Raw genomic sequence first — 25,977 nt, 5'->3', positions numbered from 1 at the left:
GACGATCAAATTATGTTTCATGCCATTTTCTCTTGGATCTAATTTCACATGTGGATATTTTAATTTGAACTACAAAAGTAAAATGGTTTACCAAAATGGTATTAACCGCAAAATCAAACTTGAAGAGTCCATAACCAAAGGATCAATGAACGAACGTCGGGACAAGGAGCTTTGCTTCAGCAGAATGAATCTTGATCTTCCTCGACGCTGATATAAGAGAATCTCTATATTCTAGTTTCCAGGGACTTGAATCTCTATATTCTAGTTTCCAGCATTTACATTTTGTGGCTTCAGGAGCACAGCAATGCACCCACTTCTCTGTAACCAGTTGTCACCCCTTGATATAAGAGAATGACCCGCCGTTGACAACGTTTTCCCTGTATTTCGACGGCCAACCATACTTGACCAACAACTCATGCATGTTCAGGTTGATCTGATGCTTCATCCTGCTGTGCCTTCTGATAACTTGGGTCAACCGCAGTTTGTTGGGTACCCGTGTTGTCTACTTCTGAATAAAGAGTATCATTTTTTATGTCATCACTGGTTTTGCTGCTTCCTTCGCTGAAATTTACTGCATTCTTCACATTTTTAGGCTCCTCAGATTCCACAAGATCAGAAACAGTTTGCATGCTCTGAACAGGAGGGTTTTCAAGGTTGATACCCATCCCTTGCGAAAGCGCTACATACTTTAGTACTAGCTGCTTGTAGGAGTTTAAAAGGTTTTCTACATCAGCAACAGTCAGATCACCAGAGCGGGCAAAAAGGAATGGGTACTCTTGAATTTTTTTGTTCAAGTCATCATCCTTGAGAAGCTCGGCTGCTCCTTTCTTCTCCAAATCAGAAATCGATTGCACATGCTCAACTGGGTTACTACTTGCATCACTGTCCCTTCTCATTTCCAGTCCAGGACCTTGGAAATTATCTTTCAAAGAGAGATTGACATCAGAATCCCTGCTAGCTTTCAGTGTTTGTGATTTTTGCTCCCGTACATCAAGATTGTTTTGGTTGTCCTGATTCTCTGAGCTAGCTGATAATCCCAACAAGCGTTCCCTTGCCAAGTCCATCTTCTTTTGGAAATCTCGTTCATCCATTGATAATGATTCCCCATCAATGTTCCAGATGAAAGACTCAGCGGATAAGATGTTTGTAAAGAAATACTGAGCTTCTGACACCAACCGTGATTGACGTCTGTATCGCTGTATATATAATAGATTTGAGTGTAACTGTGGAGGATTTGCCTGCATTAAGAACAGCTACTGCTTAAATTCTTTTGGCTACCTTAATTTAAAAGACAAATAAAAACACTTTACAGATGATTTTCAGGCAAAAGGATCATAACATTGTAGTTCAGATGATAGAACAAAACTACGACTAATGCTGAATTGCGGTGCAAGGGTAGTTTAGGCTAACTGCAGTAATTCCAGAAGCACGTAATACCTTGAGAGGCCAAACTAGAAGAGCACAAATATCATTAACTCTTACCATTCAGTAGTTGACAAGCTCTTTCCGGTAATGAAGAGAAAAGTAAAGTGATAACCGTACATGATCTGATCTTAAGCCCTTTATGGTCATTTGCTGCAGTTTTCAAAAGCAAGTCCACAACCACTCAAATGCCAACTATTAGGTTTGTAATGAAAGTTTAACCATCATTTGTAATCAAAACTGATGTAGTGCCTAGCCAGAGGAGGGATGCCCAACTGATGGTTCACAGATTCATGGTTGCTCTAAGCACATGTACTGATGGGCATGAGTGCATGACAAGGTTGCTCTCAAATCTGGCAAACTATTTCAGTACAAAACTCGCTCACTATTAGATTAGACATGGAACCTGCATCATAATAGATAGGTAGAAGTTGGAACTAAAAGTAATACGAAGCAACAGTAAATGAGGTTGCACAGCGCACTGACAACTCTATTAAGAGGCAATGTGCCCAACAAATCACGTACCACTGCACCAATAATAGGCTTATATTTTTTCTAGAAAATATCAAAGTTGAGTAGGTGATACACAAATAGTCACCATCAAGTCGACACCTAATCTGTGCCATATCAAAGGGGGCAAATTTTCTTTCTCCAATACAGCACCAACAACTTAATATAATATTGTCAATATTTGATGGTTCATTTGTATCATCAACCAGTACTTTAACAAGTAGTGAATCATACCTTTATGGTAACATAGATGAGGACTGGAAGGAATTCATCAGCTCCCGGGGGATTTTCATTTGATACAATAGACGCATTTAGAAGTAGGTTGTTGATGACTTTACAGCAGTTCAGGATGCAAGCAAGCTTATCCCTTGGAGCCTTATACATGTTTATCTTCTGCAGCTCCTTCTGTGCAAGCTGTACAAAGAAGGGAACATATGTTAGTAAAGAACATTTATATATTTGAACACTGAGCCAGTTAATGCATGCCACTGGAAGTATTCCCTTAATTAAGGTCCTTGCAAGCAAAAAGAATTGACATTAGACCACAGTACGCAGATTAGGGTTGACAGTGGCAGCATTACTGTGATGATAATGCCATAAACTAAATAGCGAGTGTATATAAGAAGTGGGCAGAATGTTATTCACATGCAAGCATTAGTTTATAAATATACTTCAGACAGACAGGTTCAACAGGTTCCTCAATACCCAAGTAGTTCAATGTTATTGAAAGGTTCTGCACTGTAACAGATCTTCACAAATCTAAAAATGTATAAAGAGAGGAAATCAACTTCCATACCAGCCATGATGTTTCACTTTGATATTCTGGTTTGATATCCAAGTTTTCAGGCCGTATAAACTGCTGTAACAAAGACATCTTCTCAAAAAGTTCTTCATCACTCTTCACATCTTCCGGGACAGAAGCAAATACCCGATTGAACAGCTTTGTCATAACGTATTTCTCAAGGCCCTAAAATCACAATACAAGACAATCCAAATGTTGATATAACGACAAATATATTGGAGAATATGCAAGTAAACATTATGACATTTTATGGAATATATCAATAAGATGAAGAGGAACTCGGTAGGTAAGGGTAGAGCGAGAGTGAAAAAGGAGAGTTTAAGTTTAAAAGTATCGAGTTTGAACTGCACTTTAAAAACAGCAACATTACTAGTGGAATAAGTTAATAATTCCACGTAACTGCCAGTCTTAATCAAAGTGTCTAAGAAAGGCACCTAGCTCGGCTGGCAGGGAGCTGCCAGGAGCAGAGCACCGGCCTGAGTTCGAATCCCTTCTAACGCAGGTTTTCTCACCATTTTCTTCTCTATCAATAATGGATGCTAAGTTCCTTCCTAGTACTCCAACACATTCTTAATCAAAATGCCTGAGATAATTTGATGAAGCCGTGCATTCCAAATTTCCGATGGGAGTAAATACAAGTCAGATGCATTTATTATGTATCTCTGTTAAACACAGAGATTATGATAACATGATGGATTGACTGCCTGAATCTTTGGCAAGCAAGCATGGTCACCAGAAAATAGGATAACTGGAAAATGAAAGACAGAAATAATTCATCTCATGTTAAAGTAGAACCAAAATAGGATGTTTAGTTCATCCCGTTGTCTAACAGATTTTAGTCAATGCATTAATCCGATCATGTCAAAAAGGAAAGACAGCATGGTCCACGAATCAAGAATCATATACTCATATAGCACAGTGACATCAATTAAAAATCCAAAAATAAAAAGAACACAGGCATATCTTATCTATAGAAAGTTCATACGGAAATTACCCATAAGACATTTGGACAAACCAAATTTAACGACTTACTTTGCAAGCAGGTAATCAACAAGAACATAGAGCTCTGAAATTCAATTTTGATGTTCATCTCTCTAGTTATGTAATATTACTATATCAGCAGTACCACGGAACAAGGAAATTGATTACCTCACCGGCACTTTCTAGTTCTTCTTCAGAACTTCCAGCCCAGGGGGTGTGAGCCCTGAAAGCACCTTCCATATTTTCCAGGAATTCTTGAACAGCCGCACTATCATGTTCAGGGTCAGGAGCTCTGTTCGAGAACGTTACGATAAAGCTGTATAACATGAAACATAACAACATAAATGATGTATTTCCCATACGAAAACATACATAAATGTCAAGTATTGGTTAGTTATGGATGCTGGATCTAGTATTTTAAAAGGTAAAAAAAGAAAGGCAAAGAAGGCAGCGCTGAAGCGTGCTCCTACATGTAGAAGAATTAAGTAAACTCACTAGTTTACAAAGCCTTAATTCCAAATTCCCAGCTTCTGGCCTAACATATAGAAAAGCGTATTTGTCAAGAATTAACTATGGTGTCCTCCCAACTGTTGAATCTCCAGATACAACCTTGGCTACTATGTGTCATTGCCACTGTGCATAAATCCCAACTCATGTATTTCTAAATAAGCATGTTAACTTCTATGCTCTGTATCCAAGGTAGATATTTCACCCAAAGTGCATAAACCGATCATGCAATTTTCCTCAAACAACCCCCACACACATCGCATTGTTGCATTGCCGGCACACTGATCAATTATATCGATTGTGCTGCGACTCATCTATCCAAATGCAGTAACCCTAGACATAGAAAATAGGAATGGCATTAAACTTCACCTCGGAACTACACAGACGACGGTTAACAGGTAGGCGAAGAGACAAACAGCAACCCTAGATTAAGCTCCCCCCACAAAACCGGCACGGCGATCGGTCATATCGCCTTGCTAACACATATTGAAGGACACGGGAACGTAATCCCCTTGAACCCACGCCAAATGCTCCCCAAATCCCCACTATACCAGCAAAATCGCCCATCCCCGCACCACACACTATCGAACCAACACGCGCCGCGTAACACGAACCAATCGCGGCACACGCTTTCCGTCTCGGATCCCTAGACCACGAACTGAGATCGAGCATATGCCTAGCACCGAAAATTTGTGGCGGAGCTAACCCCTTGATGGACTTGACGAAGTCGGCGGCGGAGGGCTGGCGCATGCGCTCCAGGAAGTCGTGCCAGGCCAGCGGCGCGGTCGCGGACCCGAAGGCGTCGCCTCCGCCGCCGCCATCCATCGTCGCCGGATCGGGGGAAGCCGGGGAGGTCGGCGGGCTCGGATCAGCCGGATTCGGTCACGTTTTGTGGGAGGAGGAGAGAAGGGGGAGGAAGTCAAGGGTCGCCGCGGTGGATGCCCCCGGCGACGCGCGGTGATTTATTTTGTCGGAGCCGTACTCGCCGAGAAGGGAGTGGCTCACGGCGCTTCCGCGTAACCAAAGATGGCCCTGTTTAAGGACATTTTTAGTTTGGAATTTCCAAAGGTTTTATTTATTACTCGTAGCAGTAATATTTTTTCTAACTACTCCCTCCATCCACAAAATTACACATATTATTTTTGGCACCAAAATCAAGGAGAAATTAAATTATCTTGGATGTTACAAAATCAAGGAGTAAATAAAAGCATGCAACCAATGCGTATTTTGATGACTTCTTGGGTTCTAATAAAACATTTAATTTATTTCTTCATTCAATGCATAAAGACTACACATAGGAACAACTTATTTGGAAAAACTCAAATGTGAAACAGGTGTAACTTTTGTAGATGGAGGGAGTAGATGGTACCCTGCGTGTTGCTGCAGGAGAATTATACGATAATACAGTAGATATGACTTTTAAATTTTTTTTCTTTCTTACCTATATACAGTTTTTTTCATGTGTTTATTTTTTTACATTTATCGGTTATACATAAGTTATAAATAATTGAGTTGTATGGTGTGCCTTTTAGGAGGAAGAGATATAATTTATATCCTTGATGAATCATCCAAAACCTAAAAACAATTAAGGTGATATGAAGAGATGTAATTTATATACTTTATAAATTATTCAAAGGCTAAAAATAATTGAGGTGATGTGGAATTGTGGGAAGAGGAATACCACGCACATGCAGCTGCTACTTGTCCAAGATCGCAGGAAGCATGATGATGCATCCAGCAGAGGAAGTTGTGACCAACCATGGGGAGCATGTGATGCAGGTGCTGGAAGGCTCGTTCGGTGTGGATTCCGCGTCCGTGCCGAGAGATAGTCAGGCTTGCCAAACCATTTGGGTGAGGTTACCGTCACCCTACCGTTTGACGGTTACACAGTAACCGCGTGCTTATAAAAAACCATACGATTATCACGAGGTGTATCGTGGTTTTAAAAACTAAAAATGTTACCACGCATGATAACCACGCGATAACTCTGGAGCAGTTCCGTGTTGTGGTCTTTGTGGATTCCTGCACGTCCGATGTGTAGACTAGCCTCGTGGGCTCATTTGCTCAACCCAGTTTGGCTCTTCTGGGCCTCGTAACTTTGTGCGTTTCGCCACATGTGTGTGTGGCAGTTTCTACTAGTTGGTCAATGCATTTGCTGTAATCAGCGAGCAGTGGTGCCCTTTTGTAAAGTTTCAAATTGCTCTCCAGCTTCGGCTAGCGCACCAGACAATGGAGTGATGGCGTCGCTCGTAACCATCTGATAAAGTCGAGGGATCCTTTCAGTGCTCTGAAACTGTCTGTAGCAATTTCCCTGCCACTACTGCCATATGATTTTAGAAATGGGTGTTAATCAAACTGATACAATGATGTGGCAAGTTCATTATAAATATTTACACCACGCTTTGCTGTGCAAATTGCAATACTACGTTGGTGGAAAGAAGAGGAAAGAACGACGAAATGCGCAGACTGCGTACTCGACTGCGGCCGCGAGAAGAAATGTACTACAAAGTATAAAAAGAACACCTTCTTAAAGCAAACCCCTGACCCAGAAAGCTGTTCTGCCTGTGCATTATGCTAGTTATGGACAATGAAGTACGGTGCATTTGATATGTGGGGCAAGGCTGCCGATCGCAAAGTGAGCTTGAGCGCTCTTCAAAACACTAACAACCAACACAGGTATAAAGGCAGAATTAGCAATGCCTGCACAGGTTGCAATTAGCAACTACTCCTACCAACTCCTAATCTCCTATAATCAGCTCAAACTGAAAACTGGTGCGTAACTGACACTACCATTAATCCTCCAGCCTCTCATGGTCGCACTACAAGCTCCAAAAGGCCAAGGGCCTCCAGGTCAGGCAGATTATTGGATACGCTGCACGTATCAGGGAGCAATAAGCCACTACGTGTCCACTGGCAGTCTGGCATCGGTACATTTCTCCACCATCTCTTGCACGGTGGAGCCCAACGAACGATTCCCCAAAATGTCTGCTGGTGCGGTCCAGACTCCAGACTCCAGACGGCCAGTGTGATCTACAGTGTTCACCAGTCACCAGTAGGAGTACTCCTCTGTGCCATGTACCGCATCGGATTGACGAACGAAACTGCCATTGACCACATCAAAGTACTCCGTATAGTAGAGTGAAGTGGTCGCCAACCGCTCTGTACAAGACGTGACACGCGCCGTGACAGCCTAACTCGACCGACCGCACAGTGTCCTCTTCATCACTACTACTCCCTCCGTTATATAATGAGATTTGCTACCGTCCAGCAGAGGAAGGCGGTACCAAATCCTAGCCGTCCGTTGGGACAAATCAAACGGTTGAGATTGCTCGGTACCGTGCGGTACCATTAGCTCTTATAGTGGTACCGTTTCTTCAAGAGAGGTGGAAGGGTAGTATAGACTTTTCGCATGTAAGGGCGAGACGCCGGCCTCCGAGGTGCGTGGTGGGGTGTTGATGGCGGCACCAGACTGTGGGTTCCAGACCCGATGTCAATAGCGGCGGTAGGTAGCGAGGTGCGCCGCGGGACCAGCATCGACGGACGGCGAGGTCTGAGGCCAGCGTTGATGGCGGCGACGGCGAGCTGCGGGGTTCAAGGGTTCGAGGTGGCGTGCAGCCTGCGAGATCCAGCCCCAGCTTCGACGGTGGTGGCGAGCATCGGGGTGTGTCACAGGGCTAGCGTCGACGACGACGTGTTGCGAGATCCGATCCCGGCGTCGACGGCAGGGCTGCGGGATCCGCGGCCGTGTGCGGCATGTGTGGCCTGCGACTCTGTGAGATCCAGTCTTGGCGTCGATGGCCATGGCGGGCGGCTGCGGTGGCGGTAGGGGCGTTGCCGGCCGCGACGGCAAAGTGGCCGTGGAGAGGTCATACCAGGTGCCACGGTAGCAGCGGGGGTGTTGGCGGCCGAGGCAGCGAATTGGTCGTGGAGTTGTCGGATTAAGCACCACGCCAGCAGCGGCGAGTCGTCAGACCAGGCGGCGGCACCGGCGGCAAGGAAGAACTGCAAAGACGCGCATATGAGGGAGGAAACAATGGACGCAAGCATGTAGCGGGGTCGAAGAATGAGAATTTTTCTTTTTTGACGAAGAACTCAGGAACAAGATTAATTGACTCAATATTGGAAGAGATTTTTACTCATTCCCAATCCTACCCCTAAACATTGGATGGCCAGATTTATTTCAGTACCTGGTGGTACTAGTACCTTGGGGTACCAAGTGCTGGACAATAGCAAATCTCTTATATAATACAAGAGATTTTAAATTTTTGTTTGCACTATTTGACCACTCATCTTATTAAAATAAATTTAGAATTATTATTATTTTTACTTACTTTATTATTCAAAGTACTTTAAACACAACTTTTTATTTTTTACATTTGCATAATTTTTTTTAATAAGACGAGTGGTCAAACAGTATAACCTTATATTATGTATATGCAGAAACTTAAAATCCCTTGTATTATAATCCCTTGTATTATGTGGGACGAAGGGAGTACAGCTTCTTCGACGGATAAACGGACTCAAAAATCCATCTTACGAAAGTTCCAATGGGCAATGGCAACAGCGAAAGGCAGGCTAACGTAGAAAAAAAATCCGAGGCCGTGGCGATGATTTATGAGCCTGTGACGCACACGTGCAGGCCCGGCGACGTAGGAAACGGCGAGGTTACGGTAGCTCGCGAGTCTCGGGTTAGGTCAGCAATGATTGTCGCTACACACCAAATCAGAAGGCAAAAACGTCAAGGGAACTCAACGGAAGGGACACAAAAGAAAAAAAAAAACTGGCCCCAGCGAGGAGCAGATGCATTTCACGACTACGACGGCCTGCCGCAACGTACCAACGTAATCTCGCACTGGCCGCTATCAACGGATTGTGAAAGCAGCCACTTGTGATAGTTTAAGTCAAGAAAACCGAGATTCAATTTAGCTAATTACAACACTTACGTTAAGCCTGGGAAGTCCAAACCCGGTGCTGTGTCCGGAGACCCACCTGTTTACACGAATATGGTAGCTAGAAGTACACTGAGGAAAAAGTATATAAAGTCCAAGAATATTGACTTAGGATTAACAGAGAAAACTTAGGCTACTTACAAATAGCGAATCAATGCACTCCATTATAAACCTCCGAGTGTCCAACTGTGGCAAGATTTCGATTCGATAAAAGGATCTACTAGTACCAAGATTGAACTTCGAGAATCCTTCTACCAACCAATAAATTCCAGGACAGCACGGTTTAAAATTCGGGAAGATAACACGTTCGTGCACCAGAGTTATTGAGGAATCAAAACAAGAACTGCCAAGCCATGTGCAAACCGAGATTTGTACTAATTTAACCAGGTTCAAGTCACTAACTCAGATACTAATTTAGGGCCCGTTTAGTTCCCTAAAAATTTTTCTCAAAAACATCACATCGAATCTTTAGACACATGCATGAAGCATTAAATATAGATAAAAAGAAAAACTAATTGCATAGTTATGGAGGAAATCGCGAAACGAATCTTTTAAACCTAATTAGTCCGTGATTAGCCATAAGTGCTACAGTAACCTACACGTACTAATAACGGCTTAATTAGTCTCAAAAGATTCGTCTCGCGGTTTCCAGGCTAGTTTTGATATTAGTTTTTTCATTCATGTCCGAAAACTCCTTCCAACATCCGGTCAAACGTTCGATGTGACACATAAAAATTTCCTTTTCCCCAACTAACCAAACCTTTATAACCAGGTTCAAGACACTCTCCAGTCGGCATGAGGACTACTCTACGGTATATTCCTGCCGTCTGACACTCGACACAACACGGAAGGGCCACGTTCCTTCTCCAAAACGTTCTTCCGCAACTCTGCAGGTCTGCATTTACAAATGGTTTATCGCCTAACCCACGCCCCTCATTTCCAGGTAACCGTAAATTCTCGAGTACACCTCCGTCCCCACCACTACCACCGGTCACCACCACGAAAGTTACTGACCATCCACACGGCCACACGCCCTAACTCGTTCGTCTCCATGCCGCGGCGCCGCTGCCGGCTGAGCCAGCCAGATTACCCAGGGGAGGACATGGGCATGGGCGTGCGGCCGTGGCAGCGTGCACCGGACAGCGGAGTCCCACCAACTCCGAGCCGAAACGAATAAACACCACGCCGAAACAATGGCATACGCACCAAACGGGCAAACGGACACGAACAAGGGGAGAAGATAACCGAGCGGAAAGCGGACAGGTGACAGATCCCACCCGCTCGCTCGCTCGCTCCCACCACTTCCCTTTGCCCCTAAGTAATTGAGAACGATGAAGAAAGATGAAGGAATTGACCATGGCGAATTGGGCGATAGTGATAATTACCGGACAGTAATTCACAAAAATCAGCGGCGACCTCCTCCTCTAGGGTGAGGTGAGAGAGCTCAAAATTTACCCCCCACGTACAGGAATCGGAACCCAGGATTAGATAGAGAAAGAGAGATTAGAATCGACAAACACGGGTCACATCCACTTATCTATCTCCATTAGATTAAGCCTTCTGCATCCTTCTTCTTCTTCTGCTGCCGCTGCTGTTGCTGCGATGGTGTGGTGGTTGGTTGCTGCTGCTAGACGCTTAGGCCATCCACGCCACATTGCTTGTATGTCAGTGACTGCCTCCTCGGACTGATGGCGATCGCGCAATCCACCGACACCTGAGGTTCGTTCACACGCAGCTTTCACGATCAGGTCGCGCGTAATCGGCCGCTTGCGGCGGAGGTAGGGGGAAGTTGGGTTTGGGCGGGGTGGGGTTTACCTGGACTTTTGGGGAGGAGAAGCCGAGCACGAGGATCTTGGCGCCGACGTCGCCGGTGATGCGGAGGTCGACGCGGTCGCTGATCGCGGCGTCGCGGACGAGGTCCTGGGCGTCGGCCTGGAGCACGTTGAAGCGGTCGACGATGACGCGGGTCTGGAGCAGGCGGGTGCTGTGCGCCGGCTGCTCGAACCCGGGCACGGCCGCCACTCCGAGCGGCACGCCGTGGTACATGACGTCGAACGCCGTGGCGCCGTAGCGGATGCCGACCTTGTTGGGGTTCACGGCGGTGAAGAGGAGCGTGATGTTGAGGGAGAGGTAGGCCGCGGCGGGGACCGCGGCGGCCACGGTCCCCCCCACGGCGGAGGCGGCGGAGGACGGCGGGGTGACGAGGAGGTACTGGACGGACACCTGGTTGAGGTCGAACTGCGGCTTCCGCGGCTTCACCACCAGCACCACGACGAGCGCGACGGCCAGCGCGAGGAGGGCCAGGAAGGTGAGCAGCAGGAAGATGCAGCAGCAGCAGCCGCGGAACGAGGCCGACCCGCCGCCGTACCCGCCCCCGTAGTGCGGGCGCCGCTGCTGGTACGAGGGCGGCCCGTGGTGGTGCTCGCCATTGGATCGGGTCGTCATCGCCGCCGCCGCCGCCGCGGAGTTGGATGGATGGGTTGGTGGGTGGGTGAGGCCGTGAGCCCGTGAGGGGAGGAGGGGGGGTGGTTTGGATTTCGGGAGCTAATGGAGCATTTGCGAGCTGGTACTTGTGGGGGTTTGCGTTCGTGGGGGTGGGGGTGGTGGTGGAAGGGGAGGAAGAGGGGAAAGTATGGGGAGGTGAATACGGAAACTGCCGTTGCGGTAGTGGGGGTAAATTTGGTGGGGCCCTTCTTTTTTTTTTTCTTCTGTCTCTCTTCGTTCCTGTCGTGCTCCGTTTATTCCACCGGGAAATTGGGATTTGTTGGATAAAATAATGGAATAATATGGGTCCGTTTGGCACAGTTTCAGTTCCACCTCTCTTGGAGCTGGAGCTCAGCCAAACAGTTCAGCTCCACCAAAACTGGGAGTAGAGTTGGGTGAAGCTCTCTCACAAAATGTACTAGAGTTGTGAACTCCACTCCAGACTCAACTCGTGAAGTAATATTTAGGAGTTGGAGCTGTACCAAACAGTCCCTATATTCCAAAACGTAAAAACTTAAACCTGGCACGGTGCAACGTGACTTCTTAAGCATGTGGCCGCTAAAGCACTCAAAGCTGCCCAATCTTAGGTGCAGAACACAGTATGGAGTCTTCTGTATACTAGATATCTTAAAAGTCCTAGATTTGCCGCGAGCTCAGCCGATCCACGCCATCGAATTTTGCATAAAATCCCTCGTTATTTTAGTATTTCTGATTGAGTCCACCTGATCAGAGCCGTTGTTTCCCACGTGTGGACAAAATCTGGCCGTTCGTATACTAGATGGTTCCGTCCTTACCTGGTCGTAGAATCGACGAGCGCTCCCCTCCCCACGTCGCCCTCCCCGATCCCCTTTCGCTCCCCCTTCCGATCGGCGATTTGGCGGCGGCGTTGGAGCCGTCGCCGGTTTCCCCGCTCCCCCCTTCTTCTCCCTTCCCTCACGGCGGCGTCGGGGCGGATGGCGCGTTCGAGCTGACGCCGATGTCTTCCCTCCCCTTTTTACTCCCTCTCCTCTCCCTCCTACCTCACCTTGTGTCAGCACCGCCGAGGGCAGGACGGGCGAGGCGCCCGTCGGAGCCGGCACAGGTGCTCCCTTCCTCCTTCTCCCTTCACTTGTGCCGGCGGCGGCGGTTGCGACAAGGGAGGACAGATGCGGCGCCCGTCGTTGCTGTTGTCGCCGTGTCCCCTCCCTTCTTCTCCCTCCCCTTCTGTCAGCGGCGGCAGCCTTCTCCGTTCGTCTCTCTCCTATCCGTCTCCCAGCGTCGTCGTCCTCCGGCCACCGCCGTCCTCTGCCAGCACCTCCTCCGGCCCCCTCCACTCTGCCCATCGCTCCACTCTTCCCTCCTACCCAAATCTACGGCGCCGCTCCGTGGTCGGCAGCTCAATTCCTCGCCGGATCTGACAGTTTGACCGGTGGAGAAAGAAGAAGCGGGCGGCCCGCGAGGATGGAGGAAGCGGATTGGCAGAAGTTGGCCGTTGAGATCTCCATCAAACCTGTCCCCTTCAAGCATCCGGGTCCGACGTCCTCTGCGCATGGTCTGTGACAGCTTGGTATAATGAAGAATTAGAAAGGATTCAGTTCTCTCCTTCCTGTTCTATTCTTTCAGCAATGGTTTAGGTCAACACAAAAAATTTGGTCGAGTTAAGCAACAAAGGTTCAGGGCATGTTCACTTTGATGCCATTTTCAACATTACCAAATTTTGGTAAAGTTGCCAAAAAAGTGGCTACATTTAGTTTGCTGCCAAATTTTGGTAACTATATAAGAAATCTTGCCAAAATTTTGGCATAGTTGCCAAAATTTCGGCAATGTCAAAATTTGGTAAGGATTTTTTTGGCATCAAAGTGAACATGCCCTCAGTTCTTATCCTTCCAGTTCTCCTTTTGTCTTGAATGTTCTTGAAGAAGCTATAAGTGGAACAGATACATTGAGATCACTCCCAGTTGGATCATCAGCACCAGGAAAGGTTCCGCCACTACCAGTTTTATGATCTTGTTTATAATGGGATGGCTACCACATATATTTTTCTATTTATAGGCTGACGAGAAGTGTGCTCTTTTTTATGGTGTAACAATAAGTGAAGAACAAGCTCGGTCAGGCATTGTAGTCAGAGTCAACTCAGCCGCACAAAGTAAATTTAAGGTATGATGTTGATTATTCCTTCGGTTGCTCTGGAATTGAAGCTTTTATGTTCTGCATCTCTTTTGAATTTTGGAATATTATTTATAATTCTCTCAATTGCCAAATATTTATCTACAGCTACTTTTCTTCGAACAAGAATTTGATGGAGGTTATGGACTAGCTCTGCAGGTACTTTTGAGTTTCATGGTTGATGTGTTCTGTGGTTTTGTAATCATTTGCCATGGATTACCACATGCCAATCTTTTATGTTTTTTATGAATGAATAGTGGAAAGACTGGAGGAGTCTCAAAATAACTTAAAGGGAAATTGAATTTGTCATCACCATCACAAGTCTATTTTTCAATAGAAACTTAAAGATGTAGATGTGCTAAAGCAAATGCGACCATTAGCCTGTCACCTCCAAAGCAACTAATCCTGACCTTCTGTCATCAACTGACAACCCTCCTCCCTGTAACAATCATGAAAAGAGCTGTGCCTGTGCAAAGCTCGAATTCCAGCTGAACTTGGCAAACTTGAGCTTTTTGAACTGTAAAAAATTTTATCGCGTCTAAGAATTATGTTGTATGCTTTATTTTTATTCTGTGCAATTGTTGACCAAATTTTGCATATAGAAATCTTGCCAACAACAATCTTCAAGGTCCTATTCCTGCAAACATGTTCTTGCACTGCTCTAAACAAATTTAGCCTGTTGTGATGCAATTCTTTGTTCTGAAACAGAGTGAAACACAAATTCATCTAAAACCAGCATAAAAAAGGAATTTCATTAAGTCCATGCATGTTTCCTACATTCATAAAGAAAAAGCAGGGTTGATTTTCTTTAGAATGGATACAACCTACGTTGATTGTATTACATAAGTTTCAAAATTGCAAACACTACTTTCAGGCATCCAAGCTGAGGTGAATCACATGAGACAAAATGGCAGTCTTGCTTTCAATGAAAGCCTTGTTGCTGGTATATTTCTTCATTTTGCCGGTGCAAGACCCACACTGGTCTTCCAGACCACGGAATGGTAGTGCATCAATAGGGCTGCAGCAGGGTGACACACCAGCACCACGGTTATTGGATTCAGGAGTTGCCAAGGAGCAGCAATTAAATGATTAGCTTCCACCTTTAATTTTGCTGGCAGGTAGTCTGTCAAGGGCTTCTTTTTTCCAATTATGGCAATGTAGCTATTCTTATCAATTCCTCCCCTTTCTGCTATTGCCTGGTTGTGCAGGTACCTAGATTCAATGCAAGGGTCAGGGTGTTATCCCAGACTTCATGGACAACTCCATCGCCTTGAGGAAATAAGCCTCCTCCGTCCCTCCATATGTATTTCCTCCTCTGCTCTGTACTGTTTTGCTCTGCCTCATGCTTGCTGTCATGTGGATGTGCTGCTGCTGACCAATACTAGCTTATTGCAGTTTTCCCTTTTTGTTCATGCCGTTGCATTGCCTCTGAATCTTACCTTTTTTGCGGGGCCTCTGAATCTTACTTACTTTTCAGTGCTATATACAGATTCAGTTACAAGACACATAGTCCCTGGAGATGAAACAAGGTGTTTAGTGCGTATTACATTACCAGTTAGGATTTACATAGCATCATTCACACCTGATTAGCATAAGTTCCAGATAATATTTTATTATCCCCTTTGATGTTTAAGATGGTTGCCTCTTCAGTATCACATCTGGATCCATAGCAATTTCATTTCTATCGCTTTACTTCTCCGTGCAGGGAAAATAGACTGCACCAAGCATCAGTTAAGGTACATTCAGCATAAGAGAGTTAAGCCCGCTACCTAGCCGAAAAAACCGAAGGTGGGGCTCTTTGTTGCCAACATATTGTGACTGCTTTCGATTTTGGTGCAGTAGTTTTGGTTAGTGACTATTATATCATTTTTTCTTAAAATAAGGTCCCACATTATGGCTAGGTGTTGCCGCGAGGGCTGTGAATGTTCTTTACTTCTGATTAAAGTGAAGTATTTGTGTAGGTGATGACAAAAGCTACAATTATTCAGGGCTGTCATTCTCTCCTGTAGGTGATCTATCATGCAATTTACTATTTGCTGTAATGTTACAGTGTCACTGCTCTCACTCTGCTTTTGAAAGAAATATGTCAATAATGGATTACATAAGGAAAGGTTTATTGCATCTGTCAGCTAACATTTCTTACGGTGTTAGGGCCCTTTTGATTCTTAGGAGTGGCAAAGAATTTTATGGGATTCAAATTCCAACAGATTTTTCTTCCTATGTTTCCCTTTGGCTTATAGGACTATGTTCCTATGCTTCACTTTCATGGGAAAAATACCAAGAGGTATAACCTCTTTGTAAATTTTCCTTTGTTTTTCCTATGGCACTATCGAAGGGCTCCTATTATCTTTTCCTGTGTTTTTATTCCTGTAGAATTAAAGAAGCACACCACTTTTATTCCTGGGTTTTTCCTATTCGTGTGCTTTGCCTATCCTGTGAATCAAAGGGGCTTTAAGATGCTATGCCGCTATGCCATAAGCCACCCTTACTTGTGTTATGACCTACTACTTCCTACTAGCAGTACATTTTTGTATCCATATGGATCTTTTCTTCATGATGGTTGTCTCTACTTAAAGCTATGCATTATTCATACATGAAGATTAAGTGAAAAACAAGCCACTCCCAACTTAACTTTTGTTTGATGGATATGCTAGATAGAAACCTAGGTGTATGTTCTTGGTCTCTTAGGTCATTGTGTCACACAATGTTGTTTGTTGATGAGCTCCCTATATATATTGTTAGGTCAATTATGTTGCCCAACAAGTTTTTTGTGCTAATGTGAGGTTACTAGGCTCAACAGTCCTTAGATATACGGATTTGGTTTGGTTATGGTGACAGTTCGGTTTTGGATGTTTGGATTGTTTTATTTTTTCATAAGCCCAACAATATGATATAAAATAATGTTATTTAATATGTGAAGATTAGTGGCCATACAGAAACGCGTGCCAAAACGACATATTTTCCAAAACTGAATTGACCTCCTATGAATTACATTCAATTTCTCTTCCTTACACGTGGGGTTTTATGTGTGCTCAGTGACTACCCCGTAGCAAGGTATACTTGCTGATACATATGTATCGTTGCTAAACAGTACTATGTATGGTGGTTTAATTTTAATGGTTGCAAATCTTGGTTTCCCTGTAAGTAGCTAGCTAGCATGATTTTTTTTTCAGTCATAGTTTACTCTTTTAACGGGCAACTTGTTTATAAACAAACAGCTCACGGGATGTTGGCCTTATGTCATTCTAGAGCACTTTTCAGAGTTTAATATGACACAAAGGCTTTCCAAACGATGGTGATGCCTACGGATAATCATTTTCCTGCTGCTCTTACATATTTATATATATTATATATTCTTTTATTTACTTATTTATTTTGACTGATAAGAGCTGGAGACTGTGCTATATTTCATAATAAATATTCTTTTATGTTTAATCCACTTAGTTTGGTGCTCCCACTCTTCAGTCGGTGCTGCTTTATAACGAAACTATTATGTGCATTATATCGTCCGACATAAGTATAACCATTTCATGTTTGCAGGACCAAAGCTGCCATTCATACTGCTGTGCTTTTGTTGTGGATTGAACTAGCAGGAGAGAAGAATGCACATGAACTTATAAATGGACCATTTCCTGTAGGCAGCTACTTTATTTGTCTTGTATATTAGTGTGTTGTTTTTTAATCAATGTAAATGATCACTGACGGAGTACATGTATATGCATTAATCACCTAATCGTTCTGTAATATTTTCTGTTTAATTTTTTTTTGCTGCGCGCCGTAGCGCGCAAACCCTTTCTAGTACTCTAAAAAAATAAGGCAACAATAGTTAATCCGTCACCCTTAATGTACTTTAATATTACAAATTAGTGGTCCATCTATATATGATTCTCTCTTGTTTTATTTTGATAAACAAGTTTACTGTGCAAAGATATTCACAAATGTGAAAATGTTCAAAAAACCTCAGAATTAATTTGTTTCAAGCAATATTCGAGCACACAGGCTTTTTTTTATCTGTAGTGAAGCACTGATATTTGCCCCTTTTTTTTTCCTTAAGGACTATAGAGGAAAACTTCGACCTAACTTGATTGGAGAGTTTTTCCAACGATGGATACTTGGATAGGGAGCTAGTTGCTTATCCACAGGAGCCTTTGTCTATGCGTGAATCCAGTTCTGTAGTCAAAGAACAGCGCACGCGAAGTGCTTATTTCTGTAGTCAAAGAACAGCGCACGCGTGGTTCATAAGCACGTTGCACGCAATGTATGAAGAAATGGGCTATATTCATGGAAGAAAAGATGACCATTAATGTGTCGTTTGCAAGAAGCGTACAGGGTGAATTGTCACTCGAATTAAAAGCTCGCATTGGCAGGTCAATTACTACAGTAAGCTAGAGGTGCCTCTCTCGTTCTTCACCGTAGATTCACATATGTACAACAGTGATTGGCATGACACATAATTATATCAAGACCTAGGCCATGTTTAGCTTCCAAACAAAAATTTTTACGTTGTATATACATAGAGTATTAAATATAGGAAAAAAAACAAATTACACAAATTACGTGTAAATTACGAGACGAATCTTTTAAACCTAATTCTATCATGATTTTACAATATGGTGCTACATTAAACATTTGCTAATGACAGATTAATTAGGCTTAATAGATTCGTCTCGTAGTTTCTTGGCGGAATCTGTAATTTTGTTTTGTTATTAGACTACCTTTAATACTTCAAATGTGTCCATATATCCGATGTGACAATCAAACCAAAAATTTTCCCCAACTAAACAAGGCCCTATAATAAATTCATTCATATTATATAGGTGTTTTTACCTCTAAATTAAGAAGTGCACCTGACCACGTGGAACTATATATACAGTAACCTGTATTGACTCTAGGGCTTACATTACCGTCGGTAACCGCGCGGTGACCGTCCTTACCGCGGAGGTACGGTAATAGAAATACCGCGGTAACCTCCTTAAATTTAAATAAATTAAAAAATAATTTAAATTTTTGATAAATTTTGCACGATTTTTCACGGTTACCGCGCGGTAGCCGTACTTACCGCCGGGGCGCGGTAACCCGGCCCCAGCGGTTTGGGAAACCCTGATTGACTCCACATGATTGTCAAACATTGTGAATCCAGCCGTATACACCAACAATATAATACTATGATTGTCGAAATGAAACATATACGTTTAAAACCATGCTTGTAAAGAAATCTATCTTTATGATGTTATGTTTTAGAAAGTTTGAACTATTTCCCTGAACATGCAGAATGTGACCTTTCAAACATGAATGCCACTCCTAATGTGCCTGGGTTTTACAATATCATGCGATTACTTCTCTTAGTTTTTTAGATCTCTTTCTGTTAGTAATTTCTTGGTTTTTAGTAACCATGATATTGTTGAGTAGGGTAACCCCTCCCCAAAAGATAAGGGGACCCTAGTTGTGTTAGCATGTTCTCGTGTATAGAGTTTGTTCCATAAAATTGAAAGCGTAAAATTTATGTCAAGTAATAACTTACATGTAAGATGTACATACACACCACATGTAACCGCGAATAATCCTTAGCACATGTTTAAAGAAACGGAGTCTAGCGGTAAATCCTTGACTAAATATTTTCATGTTCATATTTTCTCTGTTTCATAATGTAAGTCATTCTAGTATTATCTACATACATACATATAGATGTTAATGAATCTAGACAAAGACATATGTCTTGATTCGTTAACATCTAGAGTCCCACTCCGGTGCTTTCTACTTGTAGTAGAGAATAATCTGAACCATTGATCGCATTTGATCGAACGGTTCAGATGTATTTCTACTACCACCACACTTGATGGTAGTAGAATTGTGGAGGGATATTTTAGACCAAGAAAAATTATATGTGGAGGGGTATTTTTGTCCTTTTCACTCTCAAACCCAGACGCCGCTCCTGGGTCAGGGACCTCTCGCCCTCTCGGGCGCTGCCGCGTCCTACCGGAACGGCAGCGAAGAGGACGTAGACGACGCAGGGGAGGAGGAGGAGGACGACGGAGATTCCTGTCGCGCACATTCCTGCAGCCAAGCAAAGCATAGCGATGGCGAGGGTGGCCTCCCTCGTGCATCAATCTCCGAGGCTGGAGGAATCAGGAATTCAGGATCCTCTCCTCCTCATGGACCTCATCCTCATCTGCAACTCTGAACAATGGAGAGATATGCTTGCGCTTTTGGCATCTCACACCTCATTTAGTCAGTTCAGATTGGCTGTGTACATTTGTTTTATATGTAGAGGCCCCGTTTTAATCCATTTTCTAAAATAAAATCTGGCCGGTTCAGATAGAAGTTCAGTCTGAACTTCAGATCAAGATGTCACAGCTGCATGCTGCACGTGCATGAGGTAGTATGGTGATATAGTCATCCAGTAGTACTATTAGTGCTACTAATTAATTAGTTGGCTACAAATTAAGTGCTACTTCAACAGCTCTGCTGTTCTCTGGCGCTGGAGAGGGCACGGCGATGAATCGGGATGCTGGCGTGGAATAGAGGAGAGGAAGGGGAACGGATAGATAGGTGGGGGGTGGGGGGGGGGGGGGGGGGTCGGCACGCGCCGTGCCGCCGCCTGCCGGAAGGACTCGCGATCAGCGGTCGTGCGTCGGGCGAGATGCGGTGTCTGCATCCAACCAAAACAGATAAATCAGCTCCTACCAAAATTACCCCTAATATATATTACTAGATTACTAATCTACCCTTTAAAATTACTCTTAATATATATTACTAGATTACTAATCTATCCTTTAAAATAAACGGTCGAGATTAATTCTACGTGTAGTATAATACTACAGGTAGAATGCACCGGAGCATTGCCCTAACATCTATATGAATGTGGGCAATACTAGAATGACTTATATTATGAAACGGAGGGAGTATATCTTAAGTCATGACAAGGATCCATTTTGATCCTTGTACTCTGGCAACTCGAACCTCCATTGGAAAACAACACTATCCAATACTGCGTACCAAGCAATGAAAAACGTAACTTAGTCGAGTGACACTTTGTAGAGAAAAAAATATCAAGATAATATAAAACCATTTTTGTTGCATTTTCATTCCGACAATTTGTTGTGAAATATCCACAGTGGACCAGCTACCTATAAGATGTTTAACAATTGCTACATCTATTGATTTTCACCGAGACGCCTATAAATTGGGTGCCCGATTTTTTTAAAAAAATAAAAAATCAGGCACTATTTCACTAAGTAGACCGAAAATGTTTCACTAAGTAGATCAAAAATATTTTAATCTTGTAAAAGACTGAAATACAACCAAATCACCTCATGAAACATTTTGCTACAACGTATGAAACAACGGTTTCTAAAAAAATGGGCATTGTTTTACCCTATATAAAAACAATGTTTCGGCAAATAGTGAAAGAATGTTTCAATTTTTTAAAAAAGTGAAATACAATCAGATCGCTAGATGAAACAATTTGGTTCAACGTATGCAACAAACGATTTAAAGCCATTTCAACACTTAAACCCTGTGTACATCAACAACCATGTGTCCATCAAGATGAAATTATTAAAACATTATAAAAAATCCACTGCAACATTTCATCCATACATAGTGAAACATCGCGAGTACACTAGTTGAAACATTGTCGGTGGAAAAAAAATGAAATGGATCCCCCTAATAGGATGTTTCCGTTATATCCGGGCAGATGTTACAAGGAGCGCGCGTGGTGGAAGCAACACGCGCGCGGGAGGCGTCCGAGCTATAAAACTAATATCGCATGAAAGCATTTGAAATATAAAATAAGAGTACAATTTTTTTACACACACATGTACTTGTGAATGTAAGTAATTATCGGTTATCCTTTTAAATTAGAGATAATCTAAGAAATGTCATTGACAAATGTCAAAATACAAGAAATGCCATCATATGAATAATTTTGTCCCAAAAATACCATTGCTGTTAGGGTTCCTCTATCCCATGCTGTTAAGTGTTATAGGATGAACAATATATTTAACGACACGAGATGTGCGGAACTCTAACGACGATGTCATTTTTGGAACAAAGTCGTTTGTACGATAGCAAACTCACGCTTGTCAATGATATTTCTTAAATTTAGACGCTTGTTAATGACATTTCTTAAATTGTCTCTTAAAATTAAAATGCTCTCTACAAAATTCCACGGAGGCACAGAGCGAGACGACAACCATGACATTTTAGCGAGTTCAGTCCATCAAACAAAAAAAAAAATGAAAAAGACAAACACCGTTTACTCCTGAAAAAGCCCAAAAGGCCGAAACCCACAAGCCCAGTAGGCCACTTTTCGATATTTCCGCGTCCCCCACGAGTTCCATTCCCAGTTCCCAACTCCCATCAACCATCCTTCTCGACTCCACTGACCAAACACCCCAGCGGACCAAATCGCCGCAGCAGGGCGCGCCATGGAGCCGGCGGCGGAGAAGAGGGAGGCCGAGCAGGAGGAGCTGCAGCAGCAGCACGACGAGCCCGCCGTCCCTTCCGCCGACGACGACGAGGCTGAGGCGGAGGAGAACGAGCGCCGCAACCGCGAGCTCAAGGCCGGCTTCCATCCCCTTAGGGTAAGTACTCCTCCGCCGCCGCTAGATCCAGCTTCTATTTCCCTCCCGGAAAGAGGAAAAGTTGTTTCTCCAGCGCGCCTGGAGGTTGAGATCGAGTAGATAGATGTATGTAAGTAACCCGTGTTCCTTTGTTTTTTTTTTTTACCTGTGCACCCGCAGCGTAGATTCGTGCTATGGTACACGCGCCGGACTCCTGGGGCGAGGTCGCAGTCCTACGAGGACAACATCAAGAAGATCGTCGACTTCAGCACTGTACGTCACCGCGAATTTCTTTTGGTGGGGATTCTCTAATTTCAGGGCTGCAGATTGGATTGCTGATGCTGTTTGGGTGTCCTGTATGTAGGTTGAGTCGTTCTGGGTTTGCTACTGCCACCTCACGCGGCCGGTTAGCCTGCCGAGCCCCACCGACCTGCATCTTTTCAAGGAGGGCATCCGGCCCCTCTGGGAGGTACTCCTCAGTAGTCAGTAAACCGTGTTGTTCTATGTGGTTGTGTTTTGTTTAGAGTTATCTCTGTTATGCTTCTAGTTGTTGACGGAGTTTGGTTGAGCAGGATCCCGCAAATAGGAGCGGTGGCAAGTGGATCATAAGGTTTAAGAAGACCGTCTCTGGTCGTTTCTGGGAGGATTTGGTAAATACATCTGCACTTTACTGTATATGCATTCGGGTTCTCAGGAGACTAGTAATTTAGTAAGTGCATGTCTGTGGTGACAGATGCGAAATAATATACCGATATATACAGTAGTGAAATAGTTATCCACATGTTTTGAAAACTATATAGATGACAGCATGAGATTAGCCAAAACACACACACATGGATAGGGTTATTTTTCCTACAAAAATATGCTGCAATTATCTCATGCATATCCACAGATATCTATGTTATAGTCACAGAATGTTTTGATGGGGGATGGGTGTGGAACATGCCATCATTGCCCAACTCTTTTCCGAGGAGTGAAAAGATGACTCTTAGGATTGATCATGTGCAAGCTTATTTGTAAGCACCTACGTATCACCGCATTACAATGACACTGCTTAATTTATGCAATTTTGAAGTGGCCTAGTTCTACAAACCTAATATTGCTTGGTTTACAAATATAAAGTATCTGTCTTTTACCATGCCAACTTCACATGGCTACAATGCCAATGCATGATGAGCAATAAGGCCATGGCATAAAAATCATAGGATGGCCATGCAATGGGCCCATATATCCTGTAGCAGGTCAAACTTTAAATCAAATAGCCCTAAATGACACAAGAGGTTGTGCTGGTACTGTTTGTTCATGTCAATATTGTGACATTGCATTGTTTCCATGTTCCAAGACATGATATTTTAGCTTGGAAGATGTGTTTGCCACATTGGGTTTTAGCCATACTTTTTTCTGTCACTATTTCAGTTGCCATGCCTGCTCAGCATTGGTACCACATTCACGCTGCCTTTTTCTTTTGTTCCATTCACATTTTCATTTGTTCCTTTTCTTTTCCTGCTATTCTGTTCTATCTATTGTTCCTCCTTGATCTCCGTTGTTGTGATGGTCAATTTGGTGTATTCTGAAATCATTAAGGGCCCATTTGAATCACAAGAATGAAAAAAAAAGGAGGAATAGGAAAAACATAGGATTTGGACAGGAATACAAGTGTAAAACAGAGGATTGCAAAACACAGGAAAAATATAGGAATGACCGTTTGATTGGATCGCAGGAAAAACATATGAATTTGAGGAGAGAAAGACAAAGGATTCTTTTCATGAGGTTCTACCTCATGTTAAGGCCCTCTTTGGTTCAAAGGAAATTCATAGGAATTTTAGAGGATTTTATTCCTATAGGAATTTTTCCTATATAGCCCTTTGAATCAAAGGAATGGATCTTATGGAATCCTATGAAATTCCTATGGATTGCCTAATGCCATGCAAGTTTTGGAGGAATTCTAACATGAGGTAAAACCTCTTGGAAACTTTCCTTTGAGTCTTTATCTCTCCTCTAATTCCTGTGTTTTTCCTGCGGTCTAAACAAACGACCATTCCTGTGTTTTCCTGTGTTTTGCAATCCTCTGTTTTACACTTACATTCCTATCAAAATCCTGCGTTTTTCCTATTCCTATGTTTTCTCATTCCTGCGATTCCAAGGGGCCCTAAATTTCCTCCAAAACTTGTATGGGAACATGCATTCCATAGGAATTTCGTAGGATTTATTCCTTTTATTCAAAGGTTATGGCCCCCTTTGAATCACAGGAATGAAAAAACGGGGGAATAGGAAAAACATAGGATTCTGATAGGAATACAAGTATAAAACAGAGGATTGCAAAACACAGGAAAAACATAGGAATGACCGTTTGATTGAGCCGCAGGAAAAACACAGGAATTTGAGGAGAGAGAAAGACTCAAAGGATTCTTAACATGAGGTAGAACCTCATGTTAAATTTCCTTCAAAATTTGCATGGGAAGAGGCATTCCATAGGAATTTTATAGGATTCCATAGGATTCATTCCTTTGATTCAAAGGGCTATATAGGAAAAATTCCTATAGGAATTAAATCCTTTAAAATTCCTATGAATTTCCTTTGAATCAAAGGGGGCCTATATAGGAAAAAAAATCCTATAGGAATGAAACCCTCTGAAATTCCTATAAATTTCCTTTGAATCAAAGGGCCTGACTTTCATAGGAATCATTGTCACATCACAGTATGGTACACAACTATATTTAGGTCTATGCCAGATACTGTATAACCTTTAGCATCTTCAAACCTTTTCTGATGGCTTGTTTCATGCCATGATCTGGGACTAGCATGTTCCACATTCAGTTTTCTTTACCTTCGCAGAAGTCACCTTGAGAATGATTTCAAACTGCTAAATGGTTCTTTCAAGGTTGCAATGACTAATGATGCATGAGACCAGCCATATGCATGTAAAAGTTTTCAGAATAATATGTACTTTTCTCAGGAGGCTTGTCCAGTTCTGTTATTAACTTGTAGATGCTCTGCAATGCTTCACCAAACTGTTCTTTATGGTGCACACGTATGGTAGCTTGAATGTTAGTAACTCCTTTTGCTTATTGTGCTTATATCTCAGGTGTTGGTGCTAGTGGGTGATCAACTTGATTATAGTGATGATGTTTGTGGCGTTGTACTCAGTGTTCGTTTCAATGAGGACATTCTAAGTGTCTGGAACCGTAATGCATCTGACCACCAGGTTTGGGACAACACAAATGCTACAATAGCTATTATGTTTGAACTCTAGACTTGTACTCACTTTCTTTCTTCTGTCGTGCAGGCTGTGATGACATTAAGAGATTCAATTAAGAGGCATCTGAAGCTGCCACACAGCTATCTGATGGAGTACAAACCACACGATGCTTCACTGCGGGATAACTCATCTTACAGGAACACGTGGTTGAGAGGATAAGCTCCATGGTCACATATTTAGCTGTTATCTTCCTCTAAACTATCGCCTCGTGGATTTCTTTTGAACCTGTGCTTGCATGGGACTAAACCTTGCTATGTGTTGTGCATCCAAACTCTGTTATGCTATGGACAATCAAAATGCCCAGAATTATCGTGATGCCTTATTGTTATACTGTCATGGTTGGTTCGTTTTAAC

General features: G+C 43.3%; 4 protein-coding genes across 4 annotated transcripts; 2 read left to right on the top strand and 2 right to left on the bottom strand.

Annotated features, from left to right (window-relative positions):
* On the bottom strand, window positions 1–5,241 carry LOC127767723 (vacuolar protein sorting-associated protein 9A). The gene is made up of 5 exons (XM_052293157.1): window positions 4,929–5,241; window positions 3,884–4,031; window positions 2,729–2,899; window positions 2,167–2,346; window positions 1–1,238 (listed from the first exon to the last, which is right to left on the bottom strand). Exons 1-5 carry the CDS (start codon window positions 5,045–5,047, stop codon window positions 414–416), a joined length of 1,443 nt encoding a protein of 480 aa, XP_052149117.1. The 5' UTR covers window positions 5,048–5,241; the 3' UTR covers window positions 1–413.
* Window positions 5,242–10,521: 5,280 nt separating this feature from the next.
* Window positions 10,522–11,774, bottom strand: LOC127765433 (uncharacterized). Its single transcript, XM_052290337.1, has 2 exons — window positions 10,987–11,774; window positions 10,522–10,885 (listed from the first exon to the last, which is right to left on the bottom strand). The coding sequence occupies exons 1-2, from the start codon at window positions 11,614–11,616 to the stop codon at window positions 10,799–10,801; spliced, it is 717 nt and encodes a 238-aa protein (XP_052146297.1). The 5' UTR covers window positions 11,617–11,774; the 3' UTR covers window positions 10,522–10,798.
* Window positions 11,775–12,224: 450 nt separating this feature from the next.
* Window positions 12,225–17,533, top strand: LOC127766524 (uncharacterized). Its single transcript, XM_052291583.1, is given in 6 exon segments — window positions 12,225–12,974; window positions 12,977–13,791; window positions 13,909–13,959; window positions 14,675–14,918; window positions 15,009–15,329; window positions 15,506–17,533. Coding segments are annotated over 2 exon segments (759 nt in total). The 5' UTR covers window positions 12,225–12,433; the 3' UTR covers window positions 13,195–13,791; window positions 13,909–13,959; window positions 14,675–14,918; window positions 15,009–15,329; window positions 15,506–17,533.
* A 4,617-nt stretch (window positions 17,534–22,150) lies between these two features.
* Window positions 22,151–25,938, top strand: LOC127765391 (eukaryotic translation initiation factor NCBP). The gene is made up of 6 exons (XM_052290281.1): window positions 22,151–22,385; window positions 22,545–22,637; window positions 22,729–22,833; window positions 22,937–23,014; window positions 25,450–25,569; window positions 25,651–25,938. The coding sequence occupies exons 1-6, from the start codon at window positions 22,230–22,232 to the stop codon at window positions 25,780–25,782; spliced, it is 684 nt and encodes a 227-aa protein (XP_052146241.1). The 5' UTR covers window positions 22,151–22,229; the 3' UTR covers window positions 25,783–25,938.
* Window positions 25,939–25,977: the final 39 nt, after the last annotated feature.

Source organism: Oryza glaberrima, chromosome 3, assembly GCF_000147395.1.
Source record: "Oryza glaberrima chromosome 3, OglaRS2, whole genome shotgun sequence".
Taxonomy (NCBI): Eukaryota; Viridiplantae; Streptophyta; class Magnoliopsida; order Poales; family Poaceae; genus Oryza; species Oryza glaberrima.
Note: the sequence above shows the minus strand (reverse complement) of the source record. Positions and strands in the feature narration are given on the sequence as shown.